Genomic DNA, 15,551 nt, shown 5'->3' on the forward strand with positions numbered 1-15,551 from the left:
TCAGGCAGGCGAGATGGTCTCCACCTTCACCTCCTTGTCCTTCACCTCCTTGCCCTTCACCTTGGAGGAGGAGGAGGAGCCCCACTTGCTCCAGGCCTCAGGGAGGAAAGGGATCTTCTCCAGTCTAGAGAGGTAGATGATGGGCTGGATACTACTGCTGATGTTAACGAAGGCGTACCCCACCGGCTGCACCAGGCAGCGGAACGTATCCGGAGGGTAGTGGTCCTGGAAGGGGACATCAGAACACTCAACTGCCGTGCAACAAATATAACAGGATTGTATCTTTGTTCATCTGGCAACATCACAGAGGACAGTGCTACTGTAGGGTTGCAACGCTCTGGTGACTTTCCCAACATCACAGAGGACAGTGCTACTGTAGGGTTGCAACGCTCTGGTGACTTTCCCAACATCACTGAGGACAGTGCTACTGTAGGGTTGCAACGCTCTGGTGACTTTCCCAACATCACTGAGGACAGTGCTACTGTAGGGTTGCAACGCTCTGGTGACTTTCCCAACATCACTGAGGACAGTGCTACTGTAGGGTTGCAACGCTCTGGTGACTTTCCCAACATCACTGAGGACAGTGCTACTGTAGGGTTGCAACGCTCTGGTGACTTTCCCAACATCACTGAGGACAGTGCTACTGTAGGGTTGCAACGCTCTGGTGACTTTCCCAACATCACTGAGGACAGTGCTACTGTAGGGTTGCAACGCTCTGGTGACTTTCCCAACATCACTGAGGACAGTGCTACTGTAGGGTTGCAACGCTCTGGTGACTTTCCCAACATCACTGAGGACAGTGCTACTGTAGGGTTGCAACGCTCTGGTGACTTTCCCAACATCACTGAGGACAGTGCTACTGTAGGGTTGCAACGCTCTGGTGACTTTCCCAACATCACTGAGGACAGTGCTACTGTAGGGTTGCAACGCTCTGGTGACTTTCCCAACATCACTGAGGACAGTGCTACTGTAGGGTTGCAACGCTCTGGTGACTTTCCCAACATCACTGAGGACAGTGCTACTGTAGGGTTGCAACGCTCTGGTGACTTTCCCAACATCACTGAGGACAGTGCTACTGTAGGGTTGCAACGCTCTGGTGACTTTCCCAACATCACTGAGGACAGTGCTACTGTAGGGTTGCAACGCTCTGGTGACTTTCCCAACATCACTGAGGACAGTGCTACTGTAGGGTTGCAACGCTCTGGTGACTTTCCCAACATCACTGAGGACAGTGCTACTGTAGGGTTGCAACGCTCTGGTGACTTTCCCAACATCACTGAGGACAGTGCTACTGTAGGGTTGCAACGCTCTGGTGACTTTCCCAACATCACTGAGGACAGTGCTACTGTAGGGTTGCAACGCTCTGGTGACTTTCCCAACATCACTGAGGACAGTGCTACTGTAGGGTTGCAACGCTCTGGTGACTTTCCCAACATTCACAGGTTTTTCCAGAAATCCTTGTTGGGTATTCTGGGTTTCCTGTTAATTCCTTCCTATTCTGGGAATCTTCCAACCAGGATTTCTAGCAAACATGGGATTTGGGGGGAAAGTTACTGTTACTGTTCAGACCTGTAGACAAGCCATCTAGGAATGTGTCTTTATACATCAGGCAACATCATCAAGGACAAGAAATATAATCACTAGAACGGGAGTCCTCATTCAAGTCAATGGGTCAATGAGTCAATGGGAGTCAAGTCAATGGGTCAATGAGTCATTGGGAGTCAAGTCAATGAGTCAATGGGAGTCAAGTCAATGGGTCAATGGGTCTGTGATTCAATGGGAGTCAATGTGAGTCAAAACAATGGGTCAATGAGTCATTGGGAGTCAAGTCAATGGGTCAATGAGTCAATGGGAGTCAAATCAATGGGTCAATGAGTCGATGGGAGTCAAGTCAATGGGTCAATGAGAGTCAAGTCAATGGATCTGTGATTCAAAGGGAGTCGTCAATGAGTCAATGAGTCAATGAGAGTCAAGTCAATTGGTCTGTGATTCAATGGAATCAATGTGAGTCAAAACAATGGGTCAATGAGTCAATAGGAGTCAAGTCAATGGGTCAATGAGTCAATAGGAGTCAAGTCAATGAGTCAATGGGAGTCAAGTCAATGGGTCAATGGGTCTGTGATTCAATGGGAGTCAATGTGAGTCAAAACAATGGGTCAATGAGTCATTGGGAGTCAAGTCAATGGGTCAATGAGTCAATGGGAGTCAAATCAATGGGTCAATGAGTCGATGGGAGTCAAGTCAATGGGTCAATGAGAGTCAAGTCAATGGATCTGTGATTCAAAGGAGAGTCAATGAGTCAATGAGTCAATGAGAGTCAAGTCAATTGGTCTGTGATTCAATGGAATCAATGTGAGTCAAAACAATGGGTCAATGAGTCAATAGGAGTCAAGTCAATGGGTCAATGAGTCAATAGGAGTCAAGTCAATGGGTCAATGGGAGAAGTCAATGGGTCTGTGATTCTATCTATTCTATTTCGATGGACAATTCCCCACCCAGGTCATCACCTCAAAAGGGAACAGAGCCACCGGAGGCAAGTAGTTGAACACGATGATGGACAGGACCGACTTCACCATCTTGAAGGCTTTCTTCTTCATGGGGTGCATGTCGTCCTTCCCAGAGCCACTAGACCTCTTCAGGGCCACCAGGATGGCTCCGTTACACAACACCATCCATCCAAACGTTGCCAGGATCGTCCCTGTGAAGACCTGAGGGTAGCAGAAGATTTATCAAAGAAATATGCAAATGCACCTTTTTGGCCGTGTTTTTATTTCGTGTTTTAACTTTAACTTTTTGTTTTAGTTGTTTTTATTAATTGATTTACGTTATGTATTTATTATGTTATACTGTGAAGTGTTACTGCTACTTTTGTCCAATATGTGCTATACAATAAAGTGGGATTGATTGATTCATCTATTGATTTATGGATTGACCTTCTCGAAGTTGTGCAGGCCCCCGATGGTCTTGGCGGAGGCGTAGGTGAAGGTGAGCCCCAGGACCACCGCCGAGAGAGACACCCTGTACTTGGTGTCCTTCAGCTGGCCGTAGGATAGAGGGAAGAGGACCGCCACGAACCGATCCAAACAGATACAGGACAGGAACAGAGGACCGCTGGTGTCCTGGACGAGAAGAAAGTGGAGAAAAAGGAGGAGGAGGAGGGGGAGGAGGAGAAGGAGAATAGGAAGGAGGAGGAGAATAGGAAGGAGGAAAAGGAGGTGGAGGAGGAGAATAGGAAGGAGGAGAAGGAGGTGGAGGAGGAGGAGAATAGGAAGGAGGAGAAGGAGGTGGAGGAGGAGGAGAATAGGAAGGAGGAGAAGGAGGTGGAGGAGGAGGAGAATAGGAAGGAGGACAAGGAAGTGGAGGAAAAGGAGGAGGTGGAGAAAAACAAGTTTACGTATTGTCAAATGTCACAGATGAGATGTTACGTACAAGATAGTGGCCCCCTATACCCTATATAGTGCACTACATTTGACCAGAGCCCAACGAGCACTATGTAGGGAATTGAGTGTCATTTTGGATTTAACCTCTACAACATATGTTCACATAATGTACTTCTTTTGACCAGGGCCCATATTGGTGTCCATGGGGGTGTCTATAGGGGTGTCTATAAGGGTGTCTATAGGGGTGTCCATAGGGGTGTCTATAGGGGTGTCCATAGAGGTGTCCATAGGGGTGTTTATAGGGGTGTCCATAGGGGTGTCTATAGGGGTGTCCATAGAGGTGTTTATAGGGGTGTCCATAGGGGTGTCTATAGGGGTGTCCATGGGGCGTCCATAAGGGTGTCTATAGGGGTGTCTATAAGGGTGTCTATAGGGGTGTCCATGGGGGTGTCTATAGGGGTGTCTATAGGGGTGTCTATAGGGGTGTCCATAAGGGTGTCTATAGGGGTGTCCATGGGGTGTCCATGGGATGTCCATAAGGGTGTCTATAGGGGTGTCTATAAGGGTGTCCAAGGGATGTCCATAAGGGTGTCTATAGGGGTGTCTATAGGGGTGTCCAAGGGATGTCCATAAGGGTGTCCATAGGGGTGTCTATAAGGGTGTATATAGGGGTGTCCATGGGGGTGTCCATGGGGGTGTCTATAGGGGTGCCTATAGGGGTGCCCATGGGGTGTCCATAAGGGTGTCTATAGTGGTGCCTATAGGGGTGTCCATAAGGGTGTCCATAGGGGTGTCTATAAGGGTGTCTATAGGGGTGTCCATAGGGGTGTCTATAAGGGTGTATATAAGGGTGTCCATGGGGTGTCCATGGGGGTGTCCATAAGGGTGTCCATAGGGGTGTCCATGGGGGTGTCTATAGGGGTGTCCATTGGGGTGTCCATAAGGGTGTCCATAGGGGTGTCCATGGGGGTGTCTATAGGGGTGTCCATAAGGGTGTCCATGGGGGTGTCTATAGGGGTGTCTATAGGGGTGTCCATAGGGGTGTCCATGGGGGTGTCTATAGGGGTGTCTATAGGGGTGTCTATAGGGGTGTCCATGGGGTGTCCATAAGGGTGTCCATAGGGGTGTCTATAGGGGTGTCCATAGTGGTGTCCATAGTGGTGTCTATAGTTGTGTCTATAAGTGTTTCTATAGGGGTGTCTATAGGTGTGTCTGTAAGGGTGTCCATGGGGGTGTCCATGGGGTGTTCATAGGGGTGTCCATGTGGGTGTCTATAAGGATGTCAATGGGGGTGTCTATAAGGGTGTATATAGGGGTGTCCATGGGGGTGTCCATGGGGGTGTCTATAGGGGTGCCTATAGGGGTGTCCATGGGGTGTCCATAAGGGTTTCTATAGCGGTGCCTATAGGGGTGTCCATAAGGGTGTCCATAGGGGTGTCTATAAGGGTGTCTATATGGGTGTCCATAGGGGTGTCCATAGGGGTGTCTATAAGGGTGTATATAATGGTGTCTATAAGGGTGTATATAGGGGTGTCCATAGGGGTGTCCATAGGGGTGTATATAGGGGTGCCTATAGGGGTGTCCATGGGGTGTCCATGAGGGTGTCCATAGGGGTGTCTATAAGGGTGTCTATAGGGGTGTCCATGGGGTGTCCATGGGGTGTCCATGGGGGTGTCCATAAGGGTGTCCATGGGGGTGTCCATGGGGGTGTCTATAGGGGTGTCCATTGGGGTGTCCATAAGGGTGTCCATAGGGGTGTCCATGGGGGTGTCTATAGGGGTGTCCATAAGGGTGTCCATGGGGGTGTCTATAGGGGTGTCTATAGGGGTGTCCATAGGGGTGTCCATGGAGGTGTCTATAGGGGTGTCTATAGGGGTGTCTATAGGGGTGTCCATAAGGGTGTCCATAAGGGTGTCCATGGGGGTGTCTATAGGGGTGTCTATAGGGGTGTCCATGGGATGTCCATAGGGGTGTCTATAAGGGTGCCTATAGGGGTCTCCATGGGGTGTCCATAAGGGTGTCCATAGGGGTGTCTATAGGGGTGTCCATAGTGGTGTCCATAGTGGTGTCTATAGTTGTGTCTATAAGTGTTTCTATAGGTGTGTCTGTAAGGGTGTCCATGGGGTGTTCATAGGGGTGTCCATGGGGGTGTCTATAAGGATGTCAATGGGGGTGTCTATAAGGATGTCAATTGGGGTGTCTATAGGAGTGTCCCAAGGGGTGTCCAAAGGGGTGTCCATAAGGGTGTCCATAGGGGTGTCTATAGGGGTGTCCATAGGGGTGTCCCTAGGGGTGTCCATGGGGGTGTCTATAGGGGTGTCTATAGGGGTGTCTATAGGGGTGTCAATAGGGGTGTCCAAGGGATGTCCATAAGGGTGTCCATAGGGGTGTCCAAAGGGGTGTCCATAGGGGTGTCCATAGGGGTGTCCATAGGGGTGTCCATAAGGGTGTCCATAAGGGTGTCCATAGGGGTGTCTATAGGGGTGTCTATAGGGGTGTCCATAAGGGTGTCCATAGGGGTGTCCATAGGGTTCTGGTCAAAAGTAGTATGCTATGTAACAGGGTACAATCTCAGACGCTGAAATTCCAGAATCCAGATACATTAAATTCTCTGTTATCCAATAGCCCTGCACCTTGACGCCGAAGGAGAACATGAGAGCGGACCAGACATCCTTGCTGTGCCAGTAGTAGATGTTCAGATAGCTGAAGGGGACCATGAAGCCAAAGTAAGCGTCCATGAAGGCCAGACAGCCCAGGAAGATGTCTGAGGAGGACGGCTCCTTACGGTTACGGACCAGAATCACCATGACTACCACAAGGCAAGACAACAATGTTATTAGCTAGTTTCATAGTCCGTCAGAGACAGAAATGTTTCCCTGCTCCCGACACCCAAAATATAACACACTGGAAGGAGTATAGGTCAGGGTCAATACCCTGGAATTATGTAAATATAAACACACTGGAAGGAGTATAGTGTCAGGGGTCAATACCCTGGAGATATGTAAATATAAACACACTGGAAGGAGTATAGGGTCAGGGGTCAATACCCTGGAATTATGTAAATATAAGCACACTGGAAGGAGTATAGGGTCAGGGGTCAATAACCTGGAATTATGTAAATATAAGCACACTGGAAGGAGTATAGGGTCAGGGGTCAATACCCTGGAATTATGTAACTATAAGCACACTGGAAGGAGTATAGGGTCAGGGGTCAATACCCTGGAATTATGTAAATATAAACACACTGGAAGGAGTATAGGGTCAAGGGTCAATACCCTGGAGATATGTAAATATAAACACACTGGAAGGAGTATAAGGTCAGGGGTCAATACCCTGGAATTATGTAAATATAAGCACACTGGAAGGAGTATAGGGTCAGGGGTCAATACCCTGGAATTATGTAAATATAAACACACTGGAAGGAGTATAAGGTCAGGGGTCAATACCCTGGAATTATGTAAATATAAGCACACTGGAAGGAGTATAGGGTCAGGGATCAATACCCTGGAATTATGTAACTATAAGCACACTGAAAGGAGTATAGGGTCAGGGGTCAATACCCTGGAATTATGTAAATATAAGCACACTGGAAGGAGTATAGGGTCAAGGGTCAATACCCTGGAATTATGTAAATATAAACACACTGGAAGGAGTATAGGGTCAAGGGTCAATACCCTGGAAAGATACAATGGTACAAGATAGTTCCTGGGATTGGAATCAGCAACCTTACGGCTACTGCTCTTACCTCTGTAACCTCTGGGCTACCTACCTAAGATGTTAGCGGGGAGTCCCAGGAACACGTTGAAGGTCTGAACAGACAGGTCGAAGAGGATCCCTGACACATTCTCCTCACACCCATGAAACACACTGAAGGGTTTGACCGTAGCGTTGGTCACGAGGTCAGTAACAGCACTGTGGAGAGCAGTGGGGAGGCTGGTGGTGTTGAGTGATGAATATAGAGTGAGAGGATCCTCCATGGTTTACTTTACACACCGCAGAGGTCAGAGGTCAGATTAAACAAGACTGATGGAGATTGATTTATGAATTGATCTAGTATATACATAATACATTATAACTAAGGGTTAAATTTGACAGGTGTGCAACCATGGTCTGTCACTAATAGATGTACAGTATGACAAACCGTCATGAATAATCAACATAATGCATAAATTATCCAGCAAATGTCCATAGTAAAATCTCATTTAGATGATTGTATATGTGTTAATCTCCAAAGTCCTAGTTTAACCTTATAGTGGGGAACTGACCCACAACTAAGGAATTAAGCATCACTAAGTATGCTTCCATTTGCCAATGTTTTCATGTCAAATATATCTGTATATATATAGTCCCCTTTAACATCATGGTGTAGCACCTTATTAAGGCCCAGAGCAGTCAAAATTAAGCTTTTTCTGTGTTTTGTATCATATTGTACACCAGCTGATGAAACTAACACTGTAAAAGTGTGAAAATATGTATTAGTGTTATTTTCTATTAGTTGCTGGTATAAAATATAATCTACCTACTAATAGATAGAGTTTCAGGTTTTGGGTTTCAGCTTGACCGGTGACATCACCAGGCGGTATACGTTGTAATAGACCGGTGACGTCACCAGGCGGTATACGTTGTAATAGACCGGTGACGTCACCAGGCGGTATACGTTGTAATAGACCGGTGACGTCACCAGGCGGTATACGTTGTAATAGACCGGTGACGTCACCAGGCGGTATACGTTGTAATAGACCGGTGACGTCACCAGGCGGTATACGTTGTAATAGACCGGTGACGTCACCAGGCGGTATACGTTGTAATAGACCGGTGACGTCACCAGGCGGTATACGTTGTAATAGACCGGTGACGTCACCAGGCGGTATACGTTGTAATAGACCGGTGACGTCACCAGGCGGTATACGTTGTAATAGACCGGTGACGTCACCAGGCGGTATACGTTGTAATAGACCGGTGACGTCACCAGGCGGTATACGTTGTAATAGACCGGTGACGTCACCAGGCGGTATACGTTGTAATAGACCGGTGACGTCACCAGGCGGTATACGTTGTAATAGACCGGTGACGTCACCAGGCGGTATACGTTGTAATAGACCGGTGACGTCACCAGGCGGTATACGTTGTAATAGACCGGTGACGTCACCAGGCGGTATACGTTGTAATAGACCGGTGACGTCACCAGGCGGTATACGTTGTAATAGACCGGTGACGTCACCAGGCGGTATACGTTGTAATAGACCGGTGACGTCACCAGGCGGTATACGTTGTAATAGACCGGTGACGTCACCAGGCGGTATACGTTGTAATAGACCGGTGACGTCACCAGGCGGTATACGTTGTAATAGACCGGTGACGTCACCAGGCGGTATACGTTGTAATAGACCGGTGGCGTCACCAGGCGGTATACGTTGTAATAGACCGGTGACGTCACCAGGCGGTATACGTTGTAATAGACCGGTGACAAAGAGAGTTTCAAACCTCATTCAGAATCCCAGACAGTCAAAGAAAAATGTATTGCTCGAATTTTTTGTTGTTGTTGCTAAAAAGCACATTTTGTAAATGTTTGACAAATATTAATGTAAAACTATCACAGTAAGGTAAGTTAATTGTTACTCAGAAAGGATTTGATATTGAGATAAAAAGGGCTGCATTGGACCTTTAAAGGACCAACCCGGAGTTGAACCCTCCCTTTTTTTGAGCTGTTAAATGAATAATATTTAGCCGTTGATTCTTGCAGAATAAAATGTATAAATTCCTCATGAGCTTAGTTCAGCTGTCATTCCCCATCAGAACCCAAAATATAACCTTTTTTTAATACAATGTTTGTAAACAAAGTAAATGTAAACAAACTACTGTACAGCCTCAAAACACGGGTTAAAACTATAATGTTGATATCATGGATGGTCAGTCCTTGTACCCATAGCTCTGTCTGTGAATTTAAGTGGCTATATTTCTCAAACCCCATCCCTCGCCTGTTAACCAAATGGCCAAGTGGCTGGGTACCGCTTGGTTATTGTTCAAACTGCGGTCTGACCCTTTAGCAGAAAGTTCCTTCCCAGCGAGTGTTCTCGTAATTAAACCAGAGACTCTCAGCTGAGCTGCAGTACGTGTGGGCCTCTGTGTCACGATCCTCTTCAGTCACACAGACAGCTGATAAACAGCAAACGGGCCTCCCTGCAGGCTATTGTTCTGTTATTCTGGCTCTACCAAGGAGCTCTCTGTGGAACTGACAGTCTCCAATGACACGATAGAACACTTTCGAGAGCTGAAACAATGTGTAAACTGTGTGCACAGGGAACTGTTCTGTTATTCTGGCTCAATTAGGGACTATAGGGAAGGTTTCTCTTTACCCAGAACGGATGTTCTCTGGAGAATTAAACTGTGTGCACAGGGAATACACCCTCGCCTGAGGACCACTGGGAGACGAGGACCGCCCCTATTGCACCTGGATAAAAGGACTTGCAGGTCTCTAAACAGGTCTGGGGAAGGCAGTATTAATGCTACTCCAACAGGTCTGGGGAAGGCAGTATCAATGCTACTCCATCAGGTCTGGGGAAGGCAGTATCAATGCTGCTTGAACAGGTCTGGGGAAGGCAGTATCAATGCTGCTCAAACAGGTCTGGGGAAGGCAGTATTGCTGCTACTCCAACAGGTCTGGGGAAGGCAGTATTGCTGCTACTCCAACAGGTCTGGGGAAGGCAGTATTGATGCTACTCCAACAGATCTGGGAAAGGCAGTATTGCTACTACTCCATCAGAGCTGGGGAAGGCAGTATCAATGCTGCTCCAACAGGTCTGGGGAAGGCAGTATTGATGCTACTCCAACAGGTTTGGGGAAGGCAGTATTGATGCTGCTCCAACAGATCTGGGAAAGGCAGTATCAATGCTACTCCAACAGGTCTGGGGAAGGCAGTATTGATGCTGCTCCAACAGATCTGGGAAAGGCAGTATTGATGCTACTCCAACAGGTCTGGGGAAGGCAGTATTGATGCTGCTCCAACAGATCTGGGAAAGGCAGTATTGATGCTACTCCAACAGGTCTGGGAAAGGCAGTATTGATGCTGCTCCAACAGGTTTGGGGAAGGCAGTAGCGATGCTGCTCCAACAGGTCGATGCTACTGTATCTTAGCCATCCACTACATACATATCTTTGATGTATCTTTTGCTGTAAAGTCCATATAAACAGTACCAGGGGCTCTTCATATTTGACAACCTGCTGTATAGTCCATATAAACAGTACCAGGGGCTCTTCATCTTTGACAACCTGCTATAAAGTCCATATTAACAGTACCAGGCTCTTCATCTTTGACAACCTGCTGTAAAGTCCATATTAACAGTACCAGGGGCTCTTCATATTTGACAACCTGCTGTATAGTCCATATTAACAGTACCAGGGGCTCTTCATCTTTGACAACCTGCTGTAAAGTCCATATTAACAGTACCAGGCTCTTCATCTTTGACAACCTGCTATAAAGTCCATATTAACAGTACCAGGCTCTTCATCTTTGACCTCTACGTTTCCTGGTTGGCAAAGTACCAGGATGTTGTCTCTGGTTTTGGACCTGAATTTAGAGAACTGAATTTGAAAACTGAATCAGAATGCATCTGAGAAGTTGAATATACGAAACGTTGATCAGTTCATTGTTGATACAGTCCCTAAATGTTTCACGTCAGCAGTCAAGTTGTCAAGATACTGGACTTTTAAGAAGAAACGTGTTATAATGATGCAAATTGCACTTAACAAAAACATTATTCAATTAAAATTGCTTGACTGCTGACATGCAAATCATTTTGGGACTGTATCAACAGTGGACTAATGAGAACAAAATAGATAGTTTGAGTCATGTTGCCTTTCAAACATAAACAAATATTACATTCAAATTCAATACCTTAACCCAAATTCAATACCTTAAACCCAAATTCAATACCTTAAACCCAAATTCAATACCTTAGACCCAAATTCAATACCTTAAACCCAAATTCAATACCTTAAACCCAAATTCAATACCTTAGACCCAAATGCAATACCTTAAACCCAAATTCAATACCTTAACCCAAATTCAATACCTTAGACCCAAATGCAATACCTTAAACCCAAATTCAATACCTTAAACCCAAATTCAATACCTTAGACCCAAATGCAATACCTTAAACCCAAATTCAATACCTTAGACCCAAATTCAATACCTTAAACCCCAATTCAATACCTTAAACCCAAATTCAATACCTTAAACCCACATTCAATACCTTAAACCCAAATTCAATACCTTAAACCCACATTCAATCCCTTAAACCCAAATTCAATACCTTAAACCCAAGTTCAATACCTTAAACCCAAGTTCAATACCTTAAACCCAAATTCAATACCTTAAACCCACATTCAATACCTTAGACCCAAAATCAAAATGATTAAATTCTGTCACTGAAATGGCTCCCTGTCCCTGTCTCAGTCCCTTATAGGCATCTACTCTGTATCCAGAGATGTTTCAGCGAACCACATGAGATGTGTTGTGAATGACCTCACCTGAGACCTGAAGACGTATGTACCCCCCTCTCTCTGTCCCCCCAGGGCAGAACCTCTCCAGTGGGACCACTCAGTCAGATGAACACACGGAGAGGAGAGGCTGTTTGTCACACCGACTCCCTAGAGAAGCCGGGCTTTAACAAACTGTGTTTTTCATCCTCCAGTCATAACAACCGGTGAACAGGACGGCTGATGGGTAGAACGGTTTGGGTTCAGGAAGCAGCGACTAAATATCACAGAATTACAAGTCCTTGTGTAATAACTGGTTGTGTTGAATAGAAACGTCATTTAGAAAGAATATTTAAATCTAATTTTACATGAGTCAAATAGAATGGATGGGTTAAATGATAATATACCGCAGTAACTTTCTCCTGACTTACGGGAAATAAAAGACTAGATGATTTACCAACTATTCTTTAAGGGACAATCAGCCATTGCTACATCCATTTTCTTGGGACTAAATTAATAATAGATACCCATATATTCGTGAAGAATAAAACTTATTTAATGCCTCATCAGCTTAGTTCAACAGTCACAACCCCATCAGAAACCCCAAACATGATCTTGTTTTACTCCAATGTTTTGTAGACAAAGTAAATGTAAACAAACCTCAAAACCTGGTTTTTTAAAACGATCAAATGTTGATATCATGGATTTAGTCCTTTGCTTCCATAGCAGTGTGTCTCCAGCCCCCACAACCCCTCAGCTTTTTACCGAAAACAACTATTTGTTGATGTTTTTAACTGCTGATTGCATCTTTAGGGCTTTCTTCATTCTGTATGACTGAAACATTTCAGATCACCTTCACAGTTATATTGTAGTGTTTACTGTGAATGCATCTTTAGGGCTCTCTTCATTCTGTATGACTGAAACATTTCAGATCACCTTGACAGTTATATTGCAGTGTTTACTGTGAATGCATCTTTAGGGCTTTCTTCATTCTGTATGACTGAAACATTTCAGATCACCTTCACAGTTATATTGTAGTGTTTACTGTGAATGCATCTTTAGGGCTTTCTTCATTCTGTATGACTGAAACATTTCAGATCACCTTTACAGTTATATTGTAGTGTTTACTGTGAATGCATCTTTAGGGCTCTCTTCATTCTGTATGACTGAAACATTTCAGATCACCTTCACAGTTATATTGTAGTGTTTACTGTGAATGCATCTTTAGGGCTCTCTTCATTCTGTATGACTGAAACATTTCAGATCACCTTCACAGTTATATTGTAGTGTTTACTGTGAATGCATCTTTAGGGCTTTCTTCATTCTGTATGACTGAAACATTTCAGATCACCTTCACAGTTATATTGTAGTGTTTACTGTGAATGCAGTCCCCCGCTAACAGGACCCACCAGAACATCGCCCTTACATGTCAATCAAGCTGTAAAGCTGAACGTCTGCGATACGGATTGAATGGAGCCCTTACCACAGTATCTACATGAACATACCCCATCCGCTGTTAACCCACAGCATCTACATGAACATACCCCATCCGCTGTTAACCCACAGCATCTACATGAACATACCCCATCCGCTGTTAACCCACAGCATCTACATGAACATACCCCATCCGCTGTTAACCCACAGTATCTACATGAACATACCCCATCCGCTGTTAACCCACAGCATCTACATGAACATACCCCATCCGCTGTTAACCCACAGCATCTACATGAACATACCCCATCCGCTGTTAACCCACAGCATCTACATGAACATACCCCATCCGCTGTTAACCCACAGCATCTACATGAACATACCCCATCCGCTGTTAACCCACAGCATCTACATGAACATACCCCATCCGCTGTTAACCCACAGCATCTACATGAACATACCCCATCCGCTGTTAACCCACAGCATCTACATGAACATACCCCATCCGCTGTTAACCCACAGCATCTACATGAACATACCCCATCCGCTGTTAACCCACAGTATCTACATGAACATACCCCATCCGCTGTTAACCCACAGCATCTACATGAACATACCCCATCCGCTGTTAACCCACAGTATCTACATGAACATACCCCATCCGCTGTTAACCCACAGTATCTACATGAACATACCCCATCCGCTGTTAACCCACAGCATCTACATGAACATACCCCATCCGCTGTTAACCCACAGCATCTACATGAACATACCCCATCCGCTGTTAACCCACAGCATCTACATGAACATACCCCATCCGCTGTTAACCCACAGTATCTACATGAACATACCCCATCCGCTGTTAACCCACAGTATCTACATGAACATACCCCATCCGCTGTTAACCCACAGCATCTACATCTACATGAACATACCCCATCCGCTGTTAACCCACAGCATCTACATGAACATACCCCATCCGCTGTTAACCCACAGCATCTACATGAACATACCCCATCCGCTGTTAACCCACATCATCTACATGAACATACCCCATCCGCTGTTAACCCACAGCATCTACATGAACATACCCCATCGATGCAGAGCATTCAGTGAGATACACTCGTTGTGTGCGTTGATTCCACACCTTCCATACAAAACACAGAAGCACCTTTAACACATGATTTTGTATCAGGGATTTTCAACTTACCGAAGAGAAGGTGATGTCCTTCAGAGTTGATCTATATCGTCCCAAGTGTGAAATAATATCATCCAGGATCTGTCTGAATGTGAGAAGAGTTTCATTTATACACATGATCTGAAGCCTGAGGGACTGTGGACAACAGGGGAGGAGGGGAGGATCTCCCAGAGGATGTGAACCCCATGGGGACAGACAGGTGTATGACGTGCAGCGAAGCTCAGGTGTTTGTTCACCAGCGGCTCTGGAGTCTCCAACTCAATGCTTCACCAGCCAATGGGGACAGACAGGTGTAGTGTACAGGTGTAGTATACAGGTGTAGTGTTTAGGTTTAGTGTACAGGTGTAGTATACAGGTGTAGTGTACAGGTGTAGTGTACAAGTGTAGTATACAGGTGTAGTATACCTGTGTAGTATACAGGTGTAGTGTACAGGTGTAGAATACAGGTGTAGTATACAGGTGTAGTGTACAGGTGTAGTGTACAGGTGTAGTATACAGGTGTAGTATACAGGTGTAGTGTACAGGTGTAGTGTGCAGGTGTAGTATACAGGTGTAGTATACAGGTGTAGTGTACAGGTGTAGTGTACAGGTGTAGTATACAGGTGTAGTGTACAGGTGTAGTATACAGGTGTAGTGTACAGGTGTAGTATACAGGTCTAGTGTACAGGTGTAGTGTACAGGTGTAGTATACAGGTGTAGTATGCAGGTGTAGTATACAGGTCTAGTATACAGGTGTAGTGTACAGGTGTAGTGTACAGGTGTAGTGTACAGGTGTAGTATACAGGTCTAGTATACAGGTGTAGTGTACAGGTGTAGTATACAGGTGTAGTGTACAGGTGTAGTGTACAGGTGTAGTATACAGGTGTAGTATACAGGTGTAGTGTACAGGTGTAGTGTACAGGTGTAGTATACAGGTGTAGTGTACAGGTGTAGTATACAGGTGTAGTGCACAGGTGTAGTGTACAGGTGTAGTGTACAGGTGTAGTGTACAGGTGTAGTGTACAGGTGTAGTATACAGGTGTAGTGTACAGGTGTAGTATACAGGTGTAGTATACAGGTGT

The 15,551-nt window shown here is 45.6% G+C and overlaps 1 protein-coding gene across 1 annotated transcript; it reads right to left on the reverse strand.

Moving 5' to 3' along the window:
- On the reverse strand, nt 1-7,365 carry LOC124021687 (G-protein coupled receptor 183-A-like). Its single transcript, XM_046336799.1, has 5 exons — nt 7,150-7,365; nt 6,014-6,189; nt 2,934-3,119; nt 2,508-2,708; nt 1-225 (listed from the first exon to the last, which is right to left on the reverse strand). Exons 1-5 carry the CDS (start codon nt 7,355-7,357, stop codon nt 1-3), a joined length of 996 nt encoding a protein of 331 aa, XP_046192755.1. The 5' UTR covers nt 7,358-7,365.
- Between the last annotated feature and the right edge of the window lie 8,186 nt (nt 7,366-15,551).

The sequence above is a fragment of the Oncorhynchus gorbuscha genome, unplaced genomic scaffold, assembly GCF_021184085.1.
Source record: "Oncorhynchus gorbuscha isolate QuinsamMale2020 ecotype Even-year unplaced genomic scaffold, OgorEven_v1.0 Un_scaffold_1162, whole genome shotgun sequence".
Classification (NCBI taxonomy): Eukaryota; Metazoa; Chordata; class Actinopteri; order Salmoniformes; family Salmonidae; genus Oncorhynchus; species Oncorhynchus gorbuscha.